Source organism: Mesocricetus auratus, unplaced genomic scaffold, assembly GCF_017639785.1.
Source record: "Mesocricetus auratus isolate SY011 unplaced genomic scaffold, BCM_Maur_2.0 Super-Scaffold_6730, whole genome shotgun sequence".
In the NCBI taxonomy this organism is placed as follows: Eukaryota; Metazoa; Chordata; class Mammalia; order Rodentia; family Cricetidae; genus Mesocricetus; species Mesocricetus auratus.
In genome coordinates this window covers 77,165,064-77,180,755 of record NW_024429184.1, presented here as the reverse complement: position 1 = coordinate 77,180,755, position 15,692 = coordinate 77,165,064, and the positions used below count along the sequence as shown (strand labels likewise).

At 42.8% G+C, this 15,692-nt stretch overlaps 1 protein-coding gene across 1 annotated transcript in view; it reads right to left on the bottom strand.

Moving 5' to 3' along the window:
• The window catches only part of Setbp1 (SET binding protein 1), a 314,925-nt gene that overhangs the window by 81,374 nt on the left and 217,859 nt on the right, over positions 1-15,692 (bottom strand). Inside the window, exon 4 of the mRNA XM_040741556.1 lies at positions 12,074-15,521. Coding sequence (XP_040597490.1) covers positions 12,074-15,521 — 3,448 coding nt within the window. The remainder of the gene's footprint in view (positions 1-12,073; positions 15,522-15,692) is intronic.

Genomic DNA, 15,692 nt, shown 5'->3' with positions numbered 1-15,692 from the left:
ACAGATTCACAAAGTAGGTACTTGGGTGGGGAGAGATAGACGGGGTTTCACACATAATGTCAAACCCAGGCTCCAGTCAGTTAGGTATTTCTGCTTTCCTTGGGATCATCTCTCTAGCAAGCTTCCGCTGTATTGATGCCAAAGGGGCCAACCTACAGTCCATACTCCATTTGAATAAATGTAATTTTAAATGCTGAGATTTATAACTTCATGGGAAACGTTTGGGAGGGGAAAGCAGTTTAAAAGAACGTTTTGTGTAGAGCTATGACTCTGCCAACAGTTTGTGGGTTGGACAGGGCCCTGCGTTCCTAAAGATTAAACGTAACTGAGGGTTTTTCTTCTTCTCTTTTAATACAAGGAAATAGAAATCCCCTCCCCCCTCCTGTCAGAGTCTCACTCTTCAGACATTTTGCACAAATTTTCCCATTCAAGAGTATTTAACTGAGAGGAAATTCGGGAAAACTGTACCCCACCCCGACCCCCAAAACCAAAAGAATTTAAAGATACCGAGTTCAGCTTTCTAATTTAATTTCTGAACTTTCTATTTTTTAATGAGAGAAAGAATTTTCATGGATCTTAGGAGAAAGCACATGTTTTTGTGATTATGAGAATTCTGGTGGTTGGTATTTTATGAAAATGCCACAGAGCAGTGCCATGAGTTGCAGTACGCGTTGAGTGAACCCCGCCCTCACTCTCACTGAAAAGAAATGTCAGCAAGAAATGGAAGTAAAGGAGTTATTTTTCTTTTTGCATGGAGCACACCAACAATTCTGCACTGTGAAAAGAAGCTCAGAGTGAGAAGGAAGCATTTGACTTTGTACACGTTCTGCACATGTCTTCCTATCACCCACACTATATGACTGGATCACAAACGGGCATGTTTGGGGTTGTGATGGTCTGCATGCCCTGAAAGAACGTGCCATTAGAGCCCAACCGTTTGGGTGCAGAATTAATGGAGAAAGCACTGTTCTTTGCAGGAAAAAGCGCACTTACACGCTGCAGATACATAACAAAAGCCTAGGATGTTCAGTAACCACCTAAACAATTCAAGATAGTGCATGGCTGTGGAAATCAGCCAGACACAGCTGTCACCATAGCATTCCACTTAACCAGTCTCTTCTTGCCAATAACATCCAATAGCCTCCTTCCAGGACACATCCCTGTAACTGTACCATCTTGCTACCTTTTCATCATCATCAAACACACCTGTGGTCCAGCCTCTCTGTGATGGATGTGTGTTCGTAGCTGACTCAGCCTCACCCAGGTGGAAACATAGTTGGGAGGAAAGCTGGCTGTTTAAAAAGGATTCAGTTCGAGAGCAATCTGTTGTGTTGTACTTTCTCTGACAAAATACATTATCCAAAGTGGAAAGGAAAGGGAATTAACTAGTGGCAACAAGGTGGCAAGCAATACATGTGTGTAGTGGTTGTAGTGCTGGAGAGTATGGAATTCTACCTTTATTTGGCCCTTAATATAGATGTTAATGGCTTCATTTTAGACAAGGAAAAGATACACTAGAGAGGCTACCTGCCTGGCCAATGGTCATGATGCTAGTAGAGGTGGGGTGGGATTTAGTATCCAAATCAACATCTTGAACTCTTGGGCTTCTTTTGCTGGATTAGTTTGTTTCGGGAGTTGAAAAATTTGTTATTAAGAGATTGCCTCTCAAAGAAGATGTTAAGAACACATGGCGGTTTGGAAGATGAACTTAGTAAGCTGGTCAGTGACATCTGTTCTCAACATAAACTTAAGGATCCTAAGAGTAACAAAGACCACTGCAGGACCCCGATATCCTGGGAGCCAGATTTGAGGTGGGTGAGCCAATACTTCTCTATGTAACACAAATGTAAATAAGACAAGGCCAAATGCCAAAAATCATCAAAGTGAGAATAATATTGTTTGCCATATCAGAGAAGCAGGAGGCTTGGGACACTAGTAGGCACGGTTTGGAAGGCAGGTGAAATGGAGGCCATTCTATGAGAAAGAGGCCAGTGTAGCAGCTGGAGATGCAGATAAAGAACAAATACAGAGGAGTTTGAACAGGAGATGAGTTGCAAATGATTAGGAGACAAAGCAAGACCTGTGTGGAAAGATCACAAAGGTTATTCATGACACAGAATTTTGACTAGACGCAATGGGAATTGATGCTTCCACACCTGGCATCAATTATTCATTTATCTACAGCTGTCTTCAGATATAGTCTCGGAAAAATCTCCTACAGTTTTCTTTATATTTAAATAATTTATATATTATAGTTTGAATTGTATGCCAGAAACAAATACAATAGGCCACGGCTCTGTTACTCCAAAGAACAAAATCCTTTTAAAAAATGTCCTTCCAGACATATTATTTTTAGGCTTCCTAAGTCACAGCCATGGACTCAGGGAAGGTTGATCAACACAAATGATGTGTTTGAGGGTTCTTCATGGCTTCTGTAGTATAGGTGGAGCTAACACACCATTCTGGGGACAGCTCACTTGAGAGAATCCAGTGCCTAGAGTCCTAGCCCTTGTCAGAACAGACACTCAGAAAGAGGACTCTCTATTCTATGGCAGACACGTGGAAAGCTTCTCCTCATCTAAGTAGTATGAAGTGAACTTTAAAAACTGAGGACTAGCTGAAAAGAAGAGTGACCTGCTTCTTGACTAAATCCTCTCTCACAATGGCACGGCCAGCTGCCATTGATGAAGGAGTTTTCTTTGCCTTATGTCTTGTTCTCTGGCCTGACATGCAACACACGGAGATGCAAACTGGGTGAGGAATGGAAGGCGGACACCAGGGATGCCTTCTGAAAAGACAATCAGGGCTTTCTAACTTCACTTTAGAAATACTCACAGGTGTCCCAGGAGGGATAATATGTAAGTGCTAGTTGACCTTTTGTGTTGTACCTAAAATTAGAGGCTAGTGCCTTCCCTCTACGTGTATTTGATACAAGTGACAACAACACTAACCAAAAGAACTACTTATGGCTGACTTGCTCTAGGTTCCAAAGAACTACCTTCACATCAGAAATATTTTTTAGCAAAGACTAAGTGCCTTTTGGCTTCCTCCAGCTGCAGCAGTTTGTGGAGTTTTGCCATAGTTGTGGCAAGATTTCTTTAGGGACATCTCAGAAGCTGAGTCACATTATTGATCTTGACAAAGATTTAAGAAATATAATGGGAAAAAGTAGAGGATGTTGGGAAGTTTCAGGAAATCTGGGATTCTTTTTTTGTGCAGAAATGGTCAGGAGACATTGGGTTCTTGTTCTCTCACCTGTCTAGTAGGAAAGCAACAACTTTCTGTATGCCTCAATGAATTCTAAGATCAAATGAATGTGATATGTGTTGAAAAGTGTAACAGCCTATTCAGACATGTGACAGGGGAGAGTCTCCTCTCACAGTGTCCCCAGACTCTCCATCAACAAGGACAGTCCTAATTATGACTGATCTGTGGCCCACTTTGACATCCTAGTTCTCCATGGAGGAGGGGACTACAGTAGAGGCTCCTATTGCATCCTGTCCCACTGCTGACCTACCTTCACCCATGATTTCTTATTCTTGATATAACTCACCCTGAATCCTTATGCAATAGTACAAACAGCAATATTAACTTGCTTTTTACAACATGTATATTTTGGTTTGTAGTCATGAGACATGGAAACTCTGATTGTGAACCTGTGTCGACCTCTCTGTCTTAATGCCATACAATGTCCTTGAGGACAGGCATGTTTCTAGGTACTCTATCATTTCAGCTAGCCCCAAGCACCAAGTTCAACACCCTTTGGGCTCATTATTCTTTAATTTTAATGCATCTTCCCTTCATCCATGATACAGTTGCACATTCTATTCATGGAAACCATGCCATTTACAAATCCATCGTCACTAAACCTCGAATTTCAATCTTGGTAGGTACCATCCTGCATCCTAGTCTATATCCTGAATTGTGATGTCCATCCAACTGCTGCTGCTGTGAGATTCTTTCACTGTGTACTACTATCCTGGATTCAAAGTGTTATCCTTCACTGAACACATTGTTATTTCAGTTTCTGGATCTCCATAGTTTTCATTGCTGGCCATTAAGTCAGGATGGCTTTCACTTGGCCTATATTTACTTTGGTTGCTGAGTGTATTTATTTACATCCATTCATACATACATACATACATATATACATACTACATACATAGTGTGTGTGCACGTGTGCACTTCTCATCCTTACTTTTTATTTCATTCTGTTTCCCCCCAGTTGCTCTTGTCCCTATACTTTGTGTTCAACGAATAAAGAGTTTACACTCATTTTTATTATTGAAATAAAGATATGTAGCCCAGGATAGCTTCAAATCCATAATGAAGCCAAAAAATGAGCTTATGGTCATCTTAATGTTCTTGTCCTTACTCCATGTATTTGGATTTCAGTTACATGCCACCAAATATGTAACTGATTTTAAAAGGGTGAATATACTTTACACAGTAGGAATTAGCTCTGGGGGATCAGGAGAAGGTTTTGAGCATATAAAATATTCAGGGACAGATATATTCATCAGAATCCACGGATACTTGGGGTGTTCCTCTGTGTATAATAGTTTCACAACTGGTTTCCATGGCAGCACAAATAAAAGGTTTCAGAAATTTTCAAATATTCATTATTATGGTCAACACTCGCCTCAGTTACTCTGGGTGGGGAGCTGGGAGCTGGTGTATAATCTCTTTCTTCTTTTTCTTTTATGGGATCTTTCAGTTCTATAACCTTCAGGAAGAATGGAATGACAGTAAAGAGGCCTCTAACATTGTATTTGGTTTCCAAAGTTACCTCTGAACCAGTGAAAACAGTGATGTTACTACTAAGTCATTAACCTTAGCATCTGGATTTGATACACAGCCCACTAAGTCACAAACATATAAGCACCTAATAAATGTTTCTCTTGCCTTTCAGGCCGTCAACATGTTCACACAAACCCTTATCTTGCCACATTCTTTGTGAGCTCTTCAGCTTTCAGCTCTACAAGCCATTTCTTATACACAACCCTTGAGCCCTTAGCTTCCTTCTAGCATTTCTGTATTCCTTCTTTCATCTTCCTGATTCTCTTTTATCCCATATCTCTGTGTAAGGTAGACAACAGTGTCTTCTCTTCCATCAGTTTCTTCTTCCTCTACAATTCTCATTTTTTGTTACTGTCTAGCTCTGCCATGTACTGACAATCTCTGATGTAATGGTTGGTCCATTGCCTCACCAGAACCTTCACTTTCTATAATCTGGTTCATGTTCCATGAGTCTTCTAATTGCCCTGACTAAAATATTAGAATGATACTTGACTTTAGCTAGAAAGATAAAATGAGTGGCTGGGGAGTTGGCCAGACATTAAGGGCCCTTGTTGCTCTTGTGGTGGAACTGGGTTCTACTTTCAGAACCCACACGATAGTTCACAACCATCTGTAACTCCAGTCCCAGGGAACCTGATGTCCTCTTCTGGCCTCCATGGATACCAGGCGTGAATGTAGAATGCATACATATATGCAGGTAAAACACTCATACACAAAAATAATAAAAGACAAATATTTAAAAAAGAAAGAACAAAAATGAATGACCATGGTGAGTTAAAATTGCTTTCTTTTCTTCTTGTATAGGAGTTCCTGAATTATAAACTCCCTGGGTGCAAAACTTTTGAGTTAATAATTTTTAAATTCTTCCTAGAACTATACCAAGACTTACAGTGTTTTCTTTCCTTCTTTTTCCTTCCTTCCTTCCTTCCTTTCTTTCTATTTTTTTTTTGTTATTGTGAGATAGGGTTTTTAGGCATAGCCCTGGCTGTCCTGAAAATCACTCTGTAGATCAGGCTGGCCTCAAACTCTGAGATCTGCTCACCTTTACCTCCCAAATGCTGGGATTAAAGGCGTGTGCCACCTCCAACCAATGTATTCTTGACATTAAATAAGTTTTTCTTGTCTTTGTTATTTCCCCTCAGACTTTGTTAATCTACATTAAATGCTAAGTTTCTCAATGCTAGGCCAGAATCCTAGCAAATATTCAGCATTACTTGTTCAAGTATACAGTGGAAAGATCCTTTTCTGGATCTTTCTTGCAGATGCTTCTCTTATCTCTCCCCAGAGACAAGCTTGTCTTTGGAAGGCACATTGTACTGATTTTTCTAGCCAACAAAGACTCTATTTGGCTTTAGTGTCATATCCATATTATAACTTCTTTGTACCCACATATGGGTCTGCATAATTTCCTAATCCCACAGACCTATCATAAAACTTCTAGCAGGACATCATAGTGTTTGCCAACTATAGAAACATAAATGGCCCTGAGAAATCATGTTATAAAGGCACCACTGCCTGATTTCTGTGCTGCAAAAGAGATGTTATGCACCTGAGTTTAAATATTTTTTAAATTGTTGCCAGGAAGGTATATTGCAATATTTAAGTTGATTAATTCTCGGGTTTCAGGAGGAAAGTTTAGGGAAAACCTTGGGAGAATAAATAAAGTACATATGTGCAATGGTTAGGGCAGAAAAAGGAAACAAAATGACTCTCATCGGGCTTACTTCTGATTTCAAACAAGGGTCCACTAAGATGACCTGACAACCAAACAATTAGATATATATCATTGGATAAGATGCTTGACCTTTGTAAGTCTGTATATGAAACACCAAATCTAAGTGTTCAATCTAAATTATGATTTCAAAATTTAGAGTCTAACCATTCTCTGTCTATCTCCAAATAATTGGTCACTTTAGTGCATTTGTGGCTTCAGCATGCAACAGGAACAAGCTGACTATCAGTGGGAGTCAGGAGGGAGGAGCTTTGCCTTTCTACAGAGGTGAGGCCTGGTGAAGTGAGTGAGACTCATGGGTTAATTTGTGCACTACAGGAACCTGATGTAATACTTTGTTGAAGAGATGATGCTTTGACTAACATTTTAGCATTTTTCTTCCAAGCAGCGTGTTGCTGAATTTGTGTTCATATTCAAATTCCACTGCAATGTACTTGAGAATCCTAGACTGAAGTTTAGTCAGAACCTTTATTATTATAGACCCACGTGAGAAGCCGAGCGAACAAATAGAAGGTGCTTCAGAGAGCTGGTAGGGTAAGGCATGGCACTTGAACAGGCACTGGCAATCCCATGCAAGCTACAAGGCAGCTATTACCTAATTACTCTTTCATCTCCTGCAGGAAGACATGCAGTTTAGTTTGGGTTAGGGTAACACAAATTATACTTCACCCGTTCTCCATTTATTACTGTCCTTTTTTTACAGTCTGAACTTTTTCCTCCCATGAGTCACCTCTTCCTTTTAAGCCTCTTCTGCAGTCCTTGAACGCTTCTTTAGTAAGGATTTCCTGACATCTCATCCACGTGATTAGCTCCTTGTTCTGGGTAAGTGCTTGGAGGGGATTTGCATTGCTCTGGCATGGGTATCCCTGCCTTGATGATGAGTGTCAGCTGACTCTGCATGCCAAAATGCCCTGCAGTGCTGATAAGAGGAGCTGGCAAAGGGCAAGGCAGAATCTACCAGGAGAAGTTGCATGGGCCAGTTCCAGGGAATCCAGTTACCTCCATGGCACCATTCTCATATCTGGGAGGTGAACTCAGGAGGAATTCTCAGCCTCCTCTCATCGTGAGGCAGGCGTTTGACATTTGGAGATGAGGGCTGGCTTCCCTGTCTAATGATGGCATTGAACAAAGAGGTACCATATGTAAGTATAATCTAGGTACTGCCTTCCCATTATTTGAGAGGAACCTAGACAGCAGGTTCAGTTGCAATATCTCATACATGGCAGAATGTTTCGCCAAACTATGAGAATATTGATTTCAAGCAATCTGAAGAGGAAGACCAGCACCCAGACAAGTGACTTCTCACACCACCTATGGGAATTCAGTCTGAAGGCATGAGGCATCATCTGACTATGCATTGTCAACTATAGACAGGTTTGCTCTTCTGGAAGTTTATGCATTCAAGGGTACAGTGATTCCTGGTGACTGGGAGATTCAGATAATGTTGTCAAGTTGGAATGGAAACTATCTCTTTCCACTTTTATTCATTGTTGGCACAAATCATGCACTTTGAAGAATGGTGATTTAGCAGATGGCACACATTTAGAAATCAGGCCCAAAGAGTCACCATCTTCTGAAACTGAAATGCAGAGAGAGTGAAAGGAGGAAAATAGGGAAGGATCTGCACAACTATAATCTGAACGTGTTGTAAGGGAGCTCATGAGACAATGCAATTCTCGACTGAGCCAGGATATGAGGAATGAAGGATTTCCCAAGCAGGAAGGATGAAATGGAGTGTGCCACTGCTGCCTTTGCTAAATGGGGTCTCTAATTCCTTTCTCCATAATGATAACGGCTTACATTAATATGGTGCCTTTCAACAGCTCTGATCTCGGGGAGGGCGTAAAACCCTCTCGCCACTAAGCTCCTAAATCTGGTCTTCAGTAGGCTTAGAATGACAACTGTATAGTGGCTGTATCTATTTTAGAGACGAATAGCACATGGGAAATGGGGTGTTCAGAGGTGGAGGAAATGAATCCAGCACAGAGTAACAAAGGATGCAGGGAGAGAAAGTGCAGAAAGGTCAGGTATTTTCCATCATGAGTGTTAGTGTTGTCCAACTCAACCCAAACCTCCACTTGAATACGTTTCTGGAAGCTCTTTACCTGCTTCATATCCTTCCACTGGACTTCACACATTTTGGCAAATTTCACATTAAGGAAGATGCCTTCTAGAAAGTTTTGACAAACTCTGATGCTAGGTTATAAGTATGGCCAAGGAAATTTTGGCCTGATGCTTTGGGTTGCAGAAATAGAGGGGGTATTTGGGATGCAGGCATAGGTAGGTCAAGGGTAGAAAGGGAGGGGCTATTCAACAAGATGAGCAGAGACATCAAGTGTAATTCACTCAGACATAGAAGCCATCAGTGAATATGGTCCATTAATGATTTAGGGGGCAGGAGGGCATTAGCCAGATAATTTGCCAGAGACTAACACAAAACAGTGGCAAAAATCCTCAGAAAATCACACCCATTTTGAGAATTATTTCCAACTTGTGTTTAGAAGGGGGGCGATGAGGAGCCCTTCATGAGTATGGAATTAAATAAAAGAATGCATTCCTTCATCGCTTCCTCCTGCAAATGTCACATGATTACTAGACAGTAACACCTTAGCAAAGTGTACGACACTAGAGGATGAATGGGATTCTGAAGGCAATAGTGACACATGGGAGCACTCAGCTTGGACACAGGACTTGTGTTCTGGAATTGCCCATAGTCAGCGCATGAGCAGTGGTTGCAATTCAGAGCAGTAGACAAAGGCCAGTCTTGCTCAGCATCAAAACTGACAGGTGTGTGACCATGGTCAGGTCACTGCTCTCTTTGAGCCCTTTGTGTATACTTGTCATTGGGAAGTAATAGTACAGCATGAGCACAACTTATCTGAAAATCCAGAACCTGAAATACTCCAAAACTAAATCATTTAAAATAGACTATGACACAATTAAAAAAAACCTCATACTATAAATTTTATTTCTCATAAAAACATTTTTGAAAAGATCATATAAAATTATTGCAGGCCATGTGTATATGCTAGTTATGAAATATAAATGAGTTTTTGTGTTTAGACCCTGCTCTTATCCCCAAGATATCTCATTATATAGATGCAAATATTTGAAAATAAAAACGTCTGAAATTTAAAATAGTCTGGTCTCAAGCATTTCAGACATTTCAGCTCAATGTGTATCTATAGGCTAGGTCTTCAGAAAGCATACTATGAAGGAATGTATGAAAAACCACTTCAGGGACTCAAATACCCTACACATGCAAATTCTAGCCCCCTTCTTTGAATGACAGGTGAGCAGCTAGTATCCCAGAGAATTGGAATGCCATGCTTTGGGTCAGACAGGTAATTCAAAACAGAACTGGGCATGCCACCTGCTTCTTTGGTCTCAGCGTGACTCACTTTGAATGATGACATGATGACTATTTCCTCCCTCTGACAGGACTGACTGAATATCAAATGAGAATACAGGAAAGACATAGGGAAGATTTTGAATAAAGTATTGTCTACCATGTGAATACACTGCCTATAGTGAGGACACCCTCAGAAGCTCGTGTTGTCTGGGGATGAATCAACAATGAGAAACTGGGAGAATTCATCGAACATACAGCAAAAATGTCTGACCACAGAAAAATCTGAATGCAGTCTCTCACGGAAAACTGATTTTTGCTCCAGGAAATTTCCCCCTTAGGTCTGTATACCTTAGATTCTTATAACATCTTAGGAAAACAAACCACTGTTACTTCTTGTCTGTTGTTTTGTTTGTTTGTTTTAGCTAAATGATGCTAAGAAAATACTGTCATCCTCTCCCATCCCCCCCAAAACCCCAAAACCCAACAACTCTGCCCATTGCTTGTTCAGCTTTTGTAGACCAGGGCTATGCTGTGGGAAGATGCCAACGTTTTTCATGTCCATGTTTGATATGGTACCCCATGCCAGGTGAGCTTCATCTAGGCTCGTCAAGAAACCAGGTGTCTTAAAGGAGTCTTTGAATGAGAAATGGCAAGCACACAGCTGCTCTGGGCAGGCAGGACATGTGGGCCACTTGGCACCTTCACCACTGTCACCAAATCCAGGAGACATGACTACAAATCGTCTCCTTTCATTAAGAAGAGAATCTGTCACTACAGTAACTCACAAACCAACAACAACTTGATTTGATTTGATCTGCAGTTGTTCCTAATTGAGATTGGTTGGCCTAGAACTAATATTTCATTCCTTTTGAGTAGACCATTTTCACAGTCACTAACTTCAGACTCCCTAGGAAGACAGAGGGCAAGTGAGAATCATTCAACATGAACAGGGATAAAATATTTTATCCACATCTTCACAGTGTGCAATGAGATTGAGACCTTTAAAACCAGGCTTTGACCAGAGTGTTTCACACCAATTGGGGACAAGAACATACTCTCTGCAAGACATTCTTTTAATTTCTTTCAATTCTCATTAAAGGAATTTCTCCTATTTTCAAGTGATCCTGTACTCTTTAGCATCTTTGCATTTTTATTCTGTATGGACAGGGATACAAGGATATGTTTGCCAAATAGTAAAACTCTGTGTCAGGAAAAGATTTGTGTGGCCCGGGAGGTTAGCAAAGAAATTCTGCCAGTAACTGACAGGGAGTGAGATTTTTCTGGTAGCAATGAAAATATTCATTTAGATATCAGCAAGAAAAAAAACCCAATTTAGTGGATGTGCTAAAAATCATAGCGATTGTAAAGGAGGAACAAAATACCTTTCTCCAAGCCTCTTCCCTTTAGTGCCTGGAAGCAAGATTGTGAATGCAGTCAATGCTTCACTTTAGGGTCCTGACTGGCAGTTTGTCCAATGCTCAGAGTGAAGAATGAATAACATGGTTAGGACAGTGGCTTCATGATTGCTTAGACTTCAGGATTCTCTGATCATTAGCTTTCAATCACTCTGTGGTAAATTTATCACCTAAGATTTGTGACTTCTACTGACAGCATGTCACATACACTCAATGTCATTCTTTATCCTTGGCATTCTTAAGCTTTTGCTGGTAGTCTATTGAGCTTTTGAGCCTCAAATAGCAAACTGTAATCAGGACCTTATAATGTAAGAACAGGATCTCTAAATAATAATAAAAAAGTACAACTGTAAGTCAAGCAGTGGTAGTTCACGCCTTTAATCCTAGTGCTTGGGAGGCAGATCTCTGAGTTCTAGGTGAGCCTGGACTAAAGAGTGAGTTCCAGGACAGCAAAGGCTACACAGAGGAACTCTGTCTTTTAAACCTGAACCAAACCAAACCAAAATGACAGGAACACAAATACAATTGGGGCATGTATGTCTGTCACTGGGAGAGTGACTGAGGCTGTCTCTGTTTCTAGGCATTGGCTTTCGTAGAACAGAAAAACAGCCAGAAACCATGTAAATACAAAGAAATTCAAGGTGACTGTTGGCATTTATCTCCCTATTTTATAAAATGGTGAACACTATGTGCCCAACATGATTGTCACCCAGACTGCAAAGGGCAGGATTGAACAAATGGGAACCCCAAGTTTAGAGAAAAATGTAGTCTTACCTGGAGTCATGGAGGACTCATAAGAACTTCTCTCCTTGCGGTTCATCTTGAAGGCTTGGATGTCCTTTTCCCTGTATGTCCCAAAGCCTTCAAAGCTCCTCCTCTTACTCCCACTCACGTCACTGTCCCACTTGTCACTGGAAGGATTCATGTCACTGAACACATCCAGACTCTCTGATCTTGTGCTGCTGCTGTCCCCACCAGAGTACCTTTTAGCACATGAATCTACAGGCTCACTGCTCAAGTCACCTTTGTCCTTAGCCTGTGTCCAGTGCTGGGCATCCGAAAGTGACAGTGTAGACAGGGTGTCCACCTCAAAGTTGTTCTTCGAAACCTTGTGGCCAGCGTCACCATGTTGGTGCTTCTGTCTCTCCTTATGCTTGCTCTTCTCACTCACCAGCGGGAGCTCTTTGTCCGCACTGCTCAGCCGCTCACTCAGGAGGTGGCTGGAGAAGCCTGCTGCTTTGCCTGCAAAGAGACCACTCAGATTGTCGTGGGTCCCTAGGATTCGGTCTTCCTTGTGCTTATGCTTGTGTTTGTGTTTCCTCTTGTGGAGCCTACTGCTGGACAGAGTGGCCCCACCCACCTTGGGAGGGTTCAGGGATGGCTGTATGTCACCGAGGCCCATGCCTACAGTTCCTTGCAAGTGTACTCCATGCTTGGCTTTATGTTTAGTTGCCCCAGACATCTTCACATGGGAACTTGTGTGGAACTGAGGTGGTGGCACTGTTGGCCTCATGAATGGGGACGCTGCTCCAAGTGTGTGCGACAGGTACAGAGGAGCTGGGTACTGACCGTAGTAACCAAGGTTCATCATAGGCATTGATGTGTAAGGCATTCCATAGGGTGCATAGTAACTTCCACTGGGAATAGGGTAGCTGAACCCCTGTAAAAAAGGCACCTTTGTCATGGTGTCATTGGTTTTTGCAGGCCTACCACGCTTCTTCTTTGACTTCAAATCTGAAGTCCTACGAAGATAGAGCAATGGGTCATATTGGATATATGGCACCGGGTAATAGTGATCAAAGTTGATCCTAAAGATGCTGGGGTACGGATTCTCATGGTAAAAAGTGTAGCCCCGGTGGGAGATCCTGAACACTTGAAACTTGGTGATGAGCTCTTCCAGCTCAGCCAGAAACTGGAGATCATCACGGTTCTGCAGGCTTTTTCTTTTCCTCTTGTGCTTTGGCTTCTTGAGGCTTTCGTGGGCCAGGAACGTGTCCACTATGAGATGCTTCTGCCGGTGGCCGTGCCGGTTCTTTGTGCTGGTGTCAGATGGAATGGCCTCCGGGTTGTCTAGGGCACAGAAGTCAAAAGAGTACCTCCGCCGGGACTCCGAACTCTTCTCAGCTTGGTCAGAGGTGCTGTTGTTGTCTGTCCCGATGCCACTGTCACTCGGGATGGTCTCCTCACTGTGGGACTCACTCACGGGGGACAAGGTTATTTCCTTCAGTGAGCTAATCTCACAAAGGTGTGAAGGAGAGTTGGCCATCAGCCTGGGTGGAGACAGCTTCCAGGTTCCACTGTGGATTCCCTTCTGGGTTTTGGTTGGAAGAGCACTGATGGGCTGGAGGTTTGGCATAGTTTTCAATTCTGAACAGTTGGTTTCAGTGCTGGCGGGGCTCAGGTTGCCATTGGACCCACCTAACTGTGTTGAAAGGGGGTGCATAGCTGCTGGTGAAGAAGCCACAAGTGACTGAAAGTTGGAAGGCACGGCTGGGACATCCGGCTGGCTAGAAACAGGCCTGGGGTGCTTGACGGCTGTTTTGGGTTCTTCGGATGGGGGAGGCAGCTCTGTTCTTGGCTTCCTCCCCCTCTTCTTGCCGATGTAAATGGTTCCTCTCTTGCTGACATTAATCTGTTTGCCCAATTTGCTTTCAATCGAAGCTGCCCCTGGACTGGTCTCTGGGGGAGCTTTGGCCTTTAGGGCCACACTACTGGAACAGGACAAGATCTGATTTAAAATATTTTTTCTCTTGAGGGTTTTCATCTTATTGATCGTTTTGATGGTCTTCTTATCCAACACACCAAGCTTTCCAACCTTTTTGTGAAACTTCATCTCACTCATAGGTTTGTCCTCTCCTGGCACTAACTGGGCCAACTTAGCCAGATTGCGCCGCCTCTTTCTTTTCTTGGTGCCAGGAAACTCTCTGCTGATGGGACTAACTGGACTAGTGGAAGTACCTTCATGAATTGTCTCCACTGTGAGCAAAGGCTGCTTCTTTGGCCGTCCCCGCTTCTTTTTGACTGGTGTGATCACAGTCAGACTGTCCGTGTTGGTGTACAGAGGGCTGGATGGGGTAATGGGGTAAGCAGATGGAGGTTCCACCATCAGTTTGTCGGCAGTAGCTAAGACTGCCTCTCGAAGCATAGCTGGAGGTTTTGCTTTGCTACACCTCCTCTTTGCAGCAAACTTGGGGTGCTGGATTTCAGGAAGCTTTCCTGACTGAGAGTGCTCTGTGCGTGTTGGTGACGTCATGACCATTGGTGTTTTCCTCTGCTTAGACACACCTCCAGGGACAGTTTTCTCCATATTCCCACATGTTTCAAGGCCAGCTGAGGGGGGCTCACTCTCTATCATCTTTCCCAGCTTTGGGACTCTAGGCTCTTTCTTGTTGCCCTCTGAGTTGGAAAGTATCCTGCTAACGACTTCACTGCTCATAGTGATCCCCGAAGCCAGTGTTTTCTCCGGGATGATTTTTTCCACCACGGCTTTAATGGACTGCCTCTTTTTCCTCTTATGGTTGATTGGATCCAGAGAAGGTGTTTTTATGGGGATAGTAATCCGGACATGACTGGAATCATTTTCAGGATTACTAACTGAACTGATGCTCTGCCTGCTCGGCGAAGCCTCCTGAGCATTGTCTGCAGAGTATCCTTCCCTTTTTCCTTCTGTGTTTTCAAAGGCCTTCTGGGCACTTTTGACCCAATCCAAATCTGAGTTTGGTATGGATTGACTGATCACATCTTTTTTACTGGACTTCTTCTTGCTACCTACAGTGGGTGGTTCTGGGAGCTCTTTCGTCCCTCCTCCATCTTGATCTCCCAATGGCTGGAGCCCATTGCACTCAGCAGAGTTGCTGGTAGGGGCTGGGGAGGTGTGGTTGCTGGGGGATGGTGCCACACTTCCCAAGAGAAGGTCTTTGCCGCTGTTGGACAACTGACTCCAGGTACTCCCTGTATTGCCTTTCTTACTCTGGGCCTTTGCAAAGGAAGCCACGGGTTCAAGAGCTGGGATCTTGCTGGTGCTTGCAGTGTCTCTGCCAGACTCTGGACTGATGAAGCAATTCTGAGTGGCAGGTCCACTGTCGGAGCTGGTAGACCAGTCCATGTGGTTCTGGCTGCTGCTTTTTTGCTGGTGCTTTGGTTTTAAGGTGTCACTGGTGAAGCCCTGTGAGAGGCCTGGGTCATAATGAAGTGTTGAGTGTTTCTGGGGCCTCTCGTAAGCCTGAGAGGGGGTAGAGTGGAGAGGAAGAGAGAGAAACAAAGATGAGCATGTTGGAACTCTGTAAAGTTTATTGTCTAAAAGATTCATTGTTTTAAAATTTGAAATAATTCATCACATTAATGTTTTCCCAAACTTCAGGATGCTTTAGAGAGAGAAGTTTTTCTCAATTAT